Source organism: Lutra lutra, chromosome 16 (assembly GCF_902655055.1).
Source record: "Lutra lutra chromosome 16, mLutLut1.2, whole genome shotgun sequence".
Taxonomy (NCBI): domain Eukaryota; kingdom Metazoa; phylum Chordata; class Mammalia; order Carnivora; family Mustelidae; genus Lutra; species Lutra lutra.
In genome coordinates this window covers 6150352-6161846 of record NC_062293.1, presented here as the reverse complement: position 1 = coordinate 6161846, position 11495 = coordinate 6150352, and the positions used below count along the sequence as shown (strand labels likewise).

The window sequence follows — 11495 nt, the reverse complement described above, 5'->3', positions numbered from 1 at the left end:
GGTTCCAGGCCTGGCTGCCAACCCCTCTGAAGCCCCCTAGAGGCCCCCGAGCAGGGAGCTGGCTCTGCAGCGCCACCTGGTGACAGGAGGGGAGCTGTGGCTGGAAGGTGACCCCGAGCCCCAAAAGAAGCCACACTGGGCCTTCCATTATAGCTGTTTTATTTCCAGCCTGTTCCTGACCTGGAGACCCTCTGCAGTCTGAGATGAGAGAGGTGGGAGGGAGGAGAGTCAGCCCACACCTCCACCCATCCCTAAGGTTATCTCTGTCAAGGGCAACCTTCCACCAGGAGCAAGTGCTCAGAGGCCCCTGGAAAAGAGGCAGCCAAGACCAGGTGCCAGCGTGGGCAGGCGACACAGCCATGGCACAGAGTCCCGCTGACTGACCCAGGCCCTCGCCCGGGCACAGCGTGCCTTCTCTCCCCGCCAGCCAGGCTGGGATATAGGCTCAGCGCCCCAGCAGCCGCAGCATCTCCTGAGGATCCAGCAGCTTCTCCCTGGGCTTCCCAGCACCCTTGCCCCGGGACACCTCCTCGGCATCCAGCTTCTCCCAGTCCGAGAAAGAGACAGGCTGGACCCCTGTGGCACAGGAAAGATGAGTCACTGCCTCCCCCTCCTCCTCTTCCACCCCCAGCCCAGAGCACCCCCTCCCAACAGTGCAAGGGCCTAGGTCTGCCCACCACGCCTCCCAAGAGCTCACACAGGGCCCAGACCTCGGCCGCTGAGCAGGGCCTCGATGGCCGCGTAGCCAGGCCGGGGGCCAGATGGCAGCAGCCCGGCCTTCAGGTCCTGCAGCAGCATCTGGCCGGTGAGGAAGCTGTCAGTCATGGTAGTGGCAATGACGCCCGTGGGCCCCCGCTTCACCCAGCCGCTGCAGTAGAGTCCTGGCAAGGGACAGCGCAGGGTCAGGAAAGGCCAGCCCGAGTCCCCCAGTTCACACACACGTGCATATGCGCACATGCACACACATCCGCACACCCCAAGTCCTCCCTGCAGCCCTGAGTCACCTGGGCCCACTGTGGCTCCCGGCCCAGCGTCCCAGACTCCTCTCAACCTGTTTCTACCACAACACCCCTTCCCCTTCAGTCTTGCTGTCGCCTAGGGGCTCCCCGAGGGTGGGAGATGGGTCCTACCCCGCCTGCTGTGTCAGCAGGCCCTTCTAACCGCGAACAGGATGAACGAGTAGGCAGGCATGTGGGTGTCTAATCAGACTGGAGCGTCCCTGAGGACGGGGGCTGCCGTGTGATCTCCAACCCCAGCCCCGCACACTCAGAGCAGGCCCGTCAACTGCACGACGAGAAGAGCCGGCACACGCGGGCCTGTTGGCCAGTCTGGGGACCGTCCCTCCCAGCTCCAGCCACGGGGAGGGTGGCTGGGCCCCAGGACGGGGTGCGGGCACAGGGCCTGGCTCCAAGCAGTTTCCTAGTGTGTGTCACTGGCCGAATGAACAAACGGGAGATGCCAGCCCCTCCATCCCCCATGACAGTTTGCTGCCCAGCCTCCCTGCACCCTCTCACCTGGCACACCTAGAACCCGGCCTTCCATATTGGGGATGACCCCAAGTTTGGGGTCAAAGGGCACGTTGGGGTCGATGGGCCGGCTCTTGTACCCAACACTGCTCAGTACCAGCCCACAAGGGAGGTCCTCCGTGTCTCCCGTGGGCGCTGCGCGGGCAGCCTCACCAACACCCTGTTGAGGAGAGTGTAGGGTAGGCCACACCAGGCTGGGGTGGGGAGACTTGAGAAGGGGGTGTCACTGGGGAACGCGAGACTCACCTCCAGTCTGGTGACCGCCAGGCGGATGCCAGCTACCCGTCGTCCGTCTGGTGAGGGCAGCACCTGCTGGGGGCTTCGGAAGAAGCGGAGGCCCCAGGTGCGGGCGGCCGATGCCTGGCGGGCAGCCTCCTCCGCCCCTGGCTTCTCTGTGGCTGCGCGAAGCAGAAGTTCTGTCAGCCGCTTCCTCTGGCGGGGGAGCTCTGTCAGCAGTGAGAACGGCTCAGGCAGGCCTGTCCCTGGATTACAGCCCTCTCCCCCAAAGCGCTCCCCCATGCCCTCCCTGACCTAGACCATCCCCTCCCCAGTGACCTAGGGGGCCAGGTCAGGGCCCCTCACCCTTGATTCTGTCCTGAAGGCCCAAGAAATCCGCAGGATCCAACATGGGCCGGGTTCCCGGTAACTGAATCATCTCCCGAAGCTCCTTGGGGGTGGGAGGTGGGGAGGAGTTCAGGGCCAGAGCACGGTCCCCTCCTGAGCCCACCCCAGAGCCCAGCCCGGATGGGAGACACCACCACCACCTACCACAGAAGGCACCAGGCCCTGGGGCCCTGCCTGGCTCCCCCCTCTTCTGCCCCAGCCAGCAGCCGTTCCCGGGGGTCCTGCCACACCTCCCCAGGGCAAACCATCTATTTGGGACCCGGACCCCCCTCTGGCCCCAGCACCTTAATGGTGAAGGCCACTTGCAGGGGTCCACGGCGGCCCACTATCCACACCGTCTTCACCCGACTCTGCCTCAGTACCCCCAGGGCAGCCTCTGTGATGTCCGTTTTCTGGCACAAAAGGAGGCCGTGAAGTCATCAGACGCTGACAAGGCAAGGGGCCTTTGCATTCTGCAGTGTTCCTACCCTCAGCGGGGAGGTCTGCGGCCTGGAACGGCACCACGGCGCCTCCTGGCGGCCAGATGGAGCACTGCCTCCAGTTCTGCAAAGGGCTCCAGCTAGGAGCAAACCAGGCTCAGGGCCCTCATTCAACAGGTGTTTCTTCACTGCTTAGCAAGAGCCAGGCCCTAGGCAAGGGGCGTGGGGGTGGGGTGGGGTGTCAACGGTAAGCGGAAGAGACACGGTGCCGCCTTCACAGAGCTTCTGATCTGGTGGAGACGGTGATACTTGTCAACCATTCATTAACAAGTATAAAATTGTAGTGGTGACACCACGCTTTGGAAGAGAAGTAAACAAGTCTATGAGAAGAAGGTATTACAGGGAAATGGACCTCTTCAGGTGGTACTGGAGGGCTTCCTGGAGGGAGCAACAACTGAGCCAAGAACTGAAAGATGAACACAGGTTAACAGGCAGAAGGAGTGATGTGTACACAGTAAATTGTTGTTTTTAAAGGCCCATCCATGTAGCTGGAGTGCAGAAAGCAAAGTGGAAATGGTATGAAGCAAGCTCAAGGGCAGCCCTTCAGGAGGCCTCTGCCTGGCACCAGAGGGAAACGGAGGCACTGAGCTCAGCTTGGAGGGTGAGGCGTGGACCCTGCAGGCAGCGGCACCCTCTCCCCGATGTGACCCCAGCTCCACCCCCCAGCCTCTGACCTGCCCACTTACCTCCAGGTGCCCAGGGGAGGTCAGCAGGATCCGGGCCACATCCAGAGCCACGTTCCCTTGCCCCAGGATCACGGCTGTGTCACAGCTCAGGTCTGGCGCCAGCTGGTAGGGAGACGGCTGGGTAGGGCTCCCCTAGCCTTGGCCCCAGTCAGGCTGATCTCGGATCCTGCCCAGTCACCAGCTGAGCCCCAGGCTTCCCCACACCCAGAAAGCCCACCCCACCTGAGCCGCAGCTGATGCCCCTGCTGTCCTACCCAGCCCCACCTTCTCCCAGAAGCCTTCCCTGGTTGACCCTCCCCTCAGGCCGCCAGGTGTCTCACACCTCATCTCCTTAGAAGCCTCCCAGTGTGGGACAGTGGCTCCCTTGTCCCCCAGCTGTGGCACTCAAGAGCTGACCCTGGCCCTGGCTGAGGAGTGGGGAGGAAGAAGTAGCGGGAGTGCTCCCGGAACTCACCTCCCGGTTCTCAGGAAGCCCATTGTACCAGCCCACAAAGGCCCGGGCCGAGAATACTCCAGGCAGCTCCTCCCCAGGAATTTCCAGGGCCTGATGGTCCTCTGCCCCATAGCTCTGAAGAAAGACCCCAAGGGCTTGGCACCAGCTAAGGGCCTGGCAGACCCCGGCAGGCCCCCTTCCAGCTCCTCCAGAGCTGCCATCCTGGGCCCCAGCTGTGGTTTGGGCCTCTCCCCCACCACCTTCCACCTGCCGTTGGCACTCACCAGCACCACAGCATGGTAGGCCGCCTGCAGCTCCGACACGGCCACGTCCCTGCCGACCACCACGTTGCCACGGAAGGCACAGCGGTCCGAGCGAGCCGTCTGGGTGAAAGTGTTGATGACATTCTGCCGGGCCCCGAAGGGAAGGGGTTAGGGGTGGGGCACTCCGGGGATCTCGCCTGTGCCACACCCACCTCCCAGAGTCCCTAGGAAGGGAACCTGCACGACATCCGCACAGAGGACCTGCGGTCACTCCATGCAGCCAGGAGGCTCCCTTCCCTCCTTACCTTGACCGAAGTCCCCAAACCTCTCCTCTGGCCCAGAGAGACCCACCTTCACCTCGGGGTGGTCGGGCGCCACGCCAAAGCGCACCAGACCGAAGGGCACCAGCTGCTTCTCGTAAATGTCCACGTGGGCCCGGGGGTGGTGCTGGGGAGAGGGCGGCAGCTGGTGGGGCTGAGGGAGAAGCCGGGCCCTACGGGTCCCCCCTTCCCCAACAGGGCAGGAGAACCTGGCTCGGAGCGCTGAGGACACAAGGAGAAAGAGAGGCCCCCGACTCCCCATCCGCCTGGAGAGCACGTCTGAGGAGTGGGGCGGCAGAGAAGCCCGGGTAGCTGAGGCCTGACCTTGGGACTGCCGGCCCATCGAGATGGCAAGGACTCTGGCTCACTGGGGAGGAGGCAGCTCGCCTGCCCCTGGAGTCGTTTGAGGGGAACGTCTTCATCTGCTTGGGTCAGGCCTGACACACAGCCCTACCCTAGAATCCTCTGATAGATAGTTCTAGAAATGCCCAGCCAGTCTAATGAGCTGACAACTGCCCATTTCACGTCGGGTGGGGCGCACAGCCAGGGCTCCTGGGGGGTCTGAGGGATATGGAAATGGATCACTCTCCATCTTAGGAAAAACGAGCTCACTTACACAGTGGTCCCACCTCGCCCACCCTCTGGAGCACCTAGAGGGGTCACAGGGGAGGCAAGAGGTTGAGGTTGGGCAGAGAGGTCGGGTCTGGCTCTGCCACCAACCAGCCACATGGCCCTGGCCTGTCCCAAGACCTGCCTGGGTCTCAGACTCTTGCTCTGCACACTGGGACAGATAAGAGCCCCCGCTCTGGGTCGTAGGGAAGCATCCAGAAGGTCAGGACGGTGAGAGACGCAGATTTGGAGTCAAGATTTGGGGTTTCTGTGGATAGGACACTGCCCTGCCTTCACCCCATCCTGGGCTCTTGCGGTGATACCCCAGCTCTGTGGGACTCAGGCTAAATGCGCTCCGGCCCCCCAGTCGCCCCTACCATCACCCCTACAAAGGCTCGCGCTCACCTTCGTTTAAATCCCCCTTGTGCTCCACTCCGCTGCCTGCACCTAAGTCCAGGCCCCCCATCACCCATCCGCCCTTCTGGGCCTCCTCCGCTCCCCACCCCTTCCAGCCCCAGGTAGCGCCCGAACCCCTCCTTCACCGCCACTGGCGCTGCACCCACACATCAGGGACCAACCCAGGGAATGTTTCTGAACTTGTCGTTAAAGAGCAAGGCCTGAAGCACTTAGCCCAGCACCCGACCCACGGTGCGTGCTCAATCCGAAAGCTGCCCTTTTCTACTACTGTTGGACGTCACTGCCTTGCCCGTGAACGTTCCCGCCAAGGGAGAAAGTTCAAACTGCTCGGCCTGGCAGCCCCTGCCACACACAGCCCAGCTTTTCTCCTTGATCTTCCATCGTTTCCTGCTATGGCTCCGGGTCACGCTGCCCTGTCCAAGGCCACGTCCGCAATGCTAGGCCTGCTGGCGTGTTTACTGGACTCTCTCCCGGCTGACCTTGTCTTCAGGGAACCCGCTCTTTCCTAACTCAGCTCCCTCCTTCTCTGGCTGTTCTTCCCCAGGCTTCTTTGCTTCTGCCCCCTTCTAATGAAAACACTCTCTGAGCTTCTTTCAATGTGGGACCCCTCCCACCCCCAACACACATTCCCTGGGGAAGCTCCGTCTACTCCCTCCTATGACCTCGGATGCCTGCAGACATGCCGATGTTTCACTGTCCCCTGCCCGGCTGCCCCCTCCAAACCTGTCAGCCATGGACGACACCGCAGATTCCTCAAACCCACCCAGACGCAAGTCAACTCCCCCTGCCCCAAAACTCTTTCCTCCTGCTCCTGGGTTCCCTTCCCAAGCCATCCATCTGGGCCGGAGCCAGAACCTGGGGTTCATCCCCAACTCCCCTCAACTCTGCCCAGTCAATCACCTATCTTCCCCTCCGTATCACCCCCCTCAGCAGCTCTCCGTTGCTCTCCTAGCCACCGGCCCTGCCTCCCCACCCCACCGTCTGCCCTATAAGCAGAGAGAGCTCCGTGTCTAAAATGGAGTGCCTGCCTAAAACCTTTCAGTGAAGCCAACTATACCCAGAGCAGTGGGCTTCAGGACCCCCTGAGTATTCATTTAAAACTGTTAATTCCCAGGTCCCAGCCTTGGAGTCAACGGTTTGATTAGGTCTGAGCATGTTGGTAACTCTCCCGAGAGGACTCTGCTGGAAGGAGGGGAGTGTACAGCACCACGAGACGCTGCCTGCCTCTAAGCCTGGTTAATGGCTTCCAAGGAACCCTGGATCTGGAGCCACCTGCCTCCTCCATCAGCCCTCCACCCTTACCCACAAGCCTTTCTTCCCCACGTCACGTGTCCTGAAAGGAGCCCTCTCCTCCCTCTGTGCCTTTGTCCATGCAGCTCTCTGTGTCTGGGACTCTCTTGCCTGTCACCCACCCCTCGTCCACCTGGCGGCTTCTGTCCTTCAGAAAGCAATGTGGACATCTCTTCCTCCAGGCTGAGCTGGGCTCAGCTCCCTGTACACCACGCCCTACACCTTGCACTATCAGAGCCTCAGAACCTGGATAAACCCTCTTCCCCTCCACACCATAAGCCCACCCCCCATGAGGCTGTCATTATGTCCTCGGGCATAGGGGCTATGTCTGTCCTGCTCACACCCATGTTCCTAGGGTTGAGCCTATGCCTGGAACATGTCAGTGTCCAATAGCTCACTGCTGAATGGAGAGCCACACCTGGTACTCAAGAGCAGCTCTGATGCATAAATACAGAGAACAGAGTGGTGGGTGCCAGCAAGGAGGGGATGGGGGGTTGGGCAAAATGGGAGAGGGGGTTGGAGGAGGTACAGGCTTTCAGTTATGGAACACGTAAGTCACAGGGATGAAAGGGACAGCATAGGGAATATAGTCGATGGTATGGTAAAAGTGGTGCCAGATGGGGTCACACTAGTGGGGACCCTAAGTGCCTCACATATAGAATCCTGGAGAATCGCTACATTGAACACCTGAAACTGATGTAACATTGTATATCAACCATAGATCAATGAAAATACATTTTAAAGGTATTACTTATTTAAGTCTCTCCATATCCAATGTGGGGCTTGACCTCATGACCCCAAGATCAAGAGTCACACGGTCTTCTGAGCCAGCCAGGTGCCCCAAAATAAAATTTTTTAATTTAAAAAAGAAAGAAGGAAAGAGCAGCTCTGCCATCAAACTGCCTGCACTCAGATCTTAGTGTCTTCCCTGTCCAGATGGGGACCCTGGGCAATGTCACTCAGCCTCAGTGTTCTTACCTGCAAAGTCAGAGTCATGACACCTGCTTCAAAGGTTGGCATGGGAGATGAGATGCCATACAATGCCCGGCTCAGCTAAATGCCACTGTCCCATGTGTGTTGTGCACATTTCTATCTTGGGAACACAGCCAGTAGCTTGGAATTCCCGGTGGGCAAGGACAGCTCGTGACGGGCTCCTGTATCCAACCCCCAGTGCATGCAAGGAAAGTGCGTGCACGTGTGTGCCAGCGAGTGCAGGCCAAGGCCATCCCTCCTACCGGGGGCACTGAGAAGCCTGCGTGGGAGGCCCACTCTCCCCACTCCCCAAATTTCAGGCTCAGCTAGCAAGTGTACCTTATACAAAGCCCTCCAGGATCTCCCCAGACCCCATGGGATCCCTGTCTCCATCCCAGGGCCCAGGGCTGTTCTACCACAAATCTTTTTGTCCACGTATGACCTCCTACATGTGGCAGGTCCTCTCCAGAGTCCACAGCCTCCTTCAATGAAGCTCAAATGCACCTGCTCCAGGAAACCCTTTCTTGACCCACTGTGCCTAACCCAGCTCATGCAGGTCACATCTCAGGAATGAGCTCTATCGCCTGTGTTGCTGGGAAGCCGTGTTTAAGTCACTTTTCAGCAGAGTGTCCAACTCATGCTGGGCTCCCCAAGACCCTCCCAGCTTTAACACTGGCTCCATGTCCTAGGCAAATTAGGACGATTGGTTACTCCCCCTTTTCAGTTTCTGCATATATGTGTGTACAATTAATATATTCATTCTTCCTCCTATCTCTCCACAGACACTCCAAGTCCCCCTAAAGCAAGCGCACTGTGTCAAGTCTTAGTCAGCCTAGGTCTCCCTCTTCCCCTCCCACCCACCCATGGTTCCCCCTCCCTCCTCCCTCCCACCCAGATCTGCCCAAGTCTCAAGGGTAACTGGCAGCCTTGGGGCCCTGCCCAGCAAGGTCAACACTGTAAGCCTTGAGGCTCTGGCCTTGGGGTGGGAGGAATGGTGGGTGGAGAGCAGGCTAAAAGAACGACATAGCGTGGGGAGGGCTATGGCACAACAAGGTGGCTACAGGGACAGGAAACCGTGAGAAGAGAGGACAGCCTCAAGACGCAGGATGTTGAGGACAGAGGAGAAAGAGAGAAGAAGGGAAGATGAGGGGCAGGACAAAGTCATCTGCAGGTCTGCATAAACTCCATGAAGGGCTTGGCCAAGGTGGCAGAGCAGGCCATCTCCCACTGACCACTTGTTCCATAGCTGAGGACCCAGAGTGGGGAGCCCCGGATACAGGTGAAGAAGCATAGAGGGAATGTCCAGTCTAGATGTGCTGGGAGCCCCTTTCCCATCAGGGATCCAGGAGTCCTTTTAAAACTCAAAGCGGGTGGGGCTTGCCCTCAGGATTGGAGCAGCTGGTGAATCCTGGGAAAGAGAACCAGGAAAATGTGGCTTACCTTCAGCAGGTGTTGGGTGGTATAGAAGCCAGCTGGGCCACTGCCCACCACACAGATCTGGGGGCCCTGCTCCTGCGTAGAGAACTGCAGCCGAAAGCCTGGTGGGGAGAGGGAAGGGATGGAGGCGAGATCAGCACTTCCCAAACCAACACCAGCCTCAGGCAGAAGCTGGAGCTTCCCAAGCTTCACCCCCATTTGCACCCTCCTCCTCTTTTTCCCCAAAGCTTTGGCGTTTGCAAGATCCCTTACTTCATCTGAACCCCCAAAGACTGTCTTCATCCAGAGCCCGGGATTTCACCCATGAATTTCCTATACCCACTCAACAACCCCCATCACCCCTCAAGCTGCCCTGCACAGTCCTTCACTTTTCTTCCAGGGTTCCCACCCAGCTAGAATACCCCGTCCTTCCAACAGCCTCTAAACGATCCCAATTATGGATCTCCCACAATGCCCGATTGTACCTCTTCCACCCATTCTCTCTCCCCACAGAAAGCTGCATTGCCCATGTGGACCCCTGTCTTTCCTATAGACCCCTGTTCTACCTCAGACTTCGCTCTCGGCTCCCAGACCTCCATATAACCCCCATTCACCGGGTCTCACACCTGTGCACCTCACGGTCTCTCCTTCTTACCTTTTTGTTGACACACATCTGACCGCACAGGCCCCCCCGCCCCCGTACACCACGCCAATTTCGTCCGTAGGAGTGGCCCCTCCGGTTTCGCCCCTGGCCCCCTCTCGCCCTTCTCCAGCCCTGCCCCAGCTCCTCTCCGACCCCCACACTTGACCCTCGCCGGCCTCCCCGCGCTGCCATTTAGCCCTACAGGTAGGTTCCTGCTCCTACTCGGAGTGCTCCCGGCGGGAGGCGGCCGGGTCCGACGCCACGCCGACCAGTGCCACCAGCGCCAGCAACGCGGAGCCATGGCTGGGAAGAGAACCAGCCAGAGCACAGGATCCCGGAGACGCCCCGTGCTCAGTGCTGGGGCATCGGTGTCCCGCGCGCCTCCAGCCCCGCCCCCGCCCCCAAGTTCCGCCCTCCCACGCTCTGGGAACGCACAGCGTGGAGGCCACGCCCCCATCCCCGAAAGAATCCCGCCCCCAAAGGAAAAGCCCGCCTGCGGATCCACCCACTATCGCTTAGGGCCCGCCCCCAGGACGTCCAAGGTTTAGGGACTTAAATTTCTCCCCAATCCAATCATCTGGAAGGCTAGCGTTGAACGAGAGCGAATCTCCATCGCTGTTTCAATGCCGTCTGATGGAGAAAGCCAATAAAGAAGGAGCTTACTTTACTTAGCCTCTCCCCCTCGAAGGCGCTCGTCGCTCTCTGATGACGCAAGCCCGGTCTCTTTTGATAGCGTAACCACCCCGCCTGGGCCTGGTTTCTTCCCAGCCAGTCACGAGTCGAGTTCCAAAGGCGCCTCTCTGCCCTTAGCATAAAAACCACAGAGCCCGGAAGTCGGGGAAAAAAGGGCTCCTTTGGGGCCTTGGCAGCACGTGGCCCGAGTGCGGGTGTGACCCCGGCCACATGCTGTCCAGTTCGGGCCAGGCAGCTTTTCTTTTCTTTTCTTTTCTTTTTCTTTTTTCCAGGCAGCATTTTAAGCCTTCGAGTTCAAGTTCCGCCTCACTCCGCTTCACGTAGGTGAAGAAACGGGAGGAGGAGTGGCTTGCCCTCGGTGCTAAGGACCGAGCTGATCCGCCGCTCCTGTCCCAACTAGACTGGTATTAAGGGTGAGGCCGCTAAGGCACGGGTTTCGGGTGCAGAATTTCAGGGGGCCCCCCAAGCCCCAGTAATTACGGTAAAAGATATTTTAATGCAAAATATAGTGAGAGATCAAAATTAAAGACCACAGACTTCCCGGATGTGCAGGGTGCCAGATGCAGAACCGGATTCCAGGACGCTGGGATCATGACCTGAGCCGAAGGCAGATGCGGACGCCTGAGCCACACAGGCGTCCCTGCCTTACCATTTTTTGAAAGATTTTTATTGATTTGACAGAGAGAGAGAAAGCGAGAGAGGGAACACAAGCAGGGGGAGTGGGAGAGGGAGAAGCAGGCTCCCCGCTGAGCAGCGAGTCCATCGCGGGGCCCATTCCAGGACCCTGAGATCATAACCTGAGCCAAAGGCAGACACTCAACGACTGAGCCACCCAGGCACCCGCCTTATCATTTTTTTTTTTAAGATTTTTTATTTATTTATTTGACAGGCAGAGATCACAAGCAGGCAGAGAGGTAGTGGGGGGAAGCAGACTCCCCGCTGAGCAGAGAGCCTGATGCCGGGTTCTATCCCAGGACCCTGACATCATGACCATGAAGGCAGAGGTTTAACCCATTGGGCCACCCAGGTGCCCTCATTTTTTAATTATCTTTTATTGAAGTCTAACAAACAGAAAAGTGCACAAATCACAAACATATACTGACAAGGTGTAAACATATAAACCA

At 59.0% G+C, this 11495-nt stretch overlaps 1 protein-coding gene across 2 annotated transcripts; it reads right to left on the bottom strand.

The window, feature by feature from the left end:
• Positions 1–142: 142 nt before the first annotated feature.
• On the bottom strand, positions 143–10087 carry FDXR (ferredoxin reductase). 2 transcript variants are annotated; one of them, XM_047708582.1, is made up of 13 exons: positions 9901–10087; positions 9210–9328; positions 9060–9131; positions 4363–4458; positions 4033–4155; positions 3770–3883; positions 3316–3417; positions 2435–2542; positions 2109–2193; positions 1773–1972; positions 1515–1686; positions 711–881; positions 143–576 (listed from the first exon to the last, which is right to left on the bottom strand). In XM_047708582.1, exons 1-13 carry the CDS (start codon positions 9977–9979, stop codon positions 446–448), a joined length of 1572 nt encoding a protein of 523 aa, XP_047564538.1. In that variant the 5' UTR covers positions 9980–10087; the 3' UTR covers positions 143–445. The 2 variants fall into 2 exon arrangements, with proteins under 2 accessions (XP_047564538.1, XP_047564537.1); XM_047708581.1 differs by lacking the exon at positions 9210–9328 and having other exon boundaries at positions 9060–9157; positions 9901–10086.
• Positions 10088–11495: the final 1408 nt, after the last annotated feature.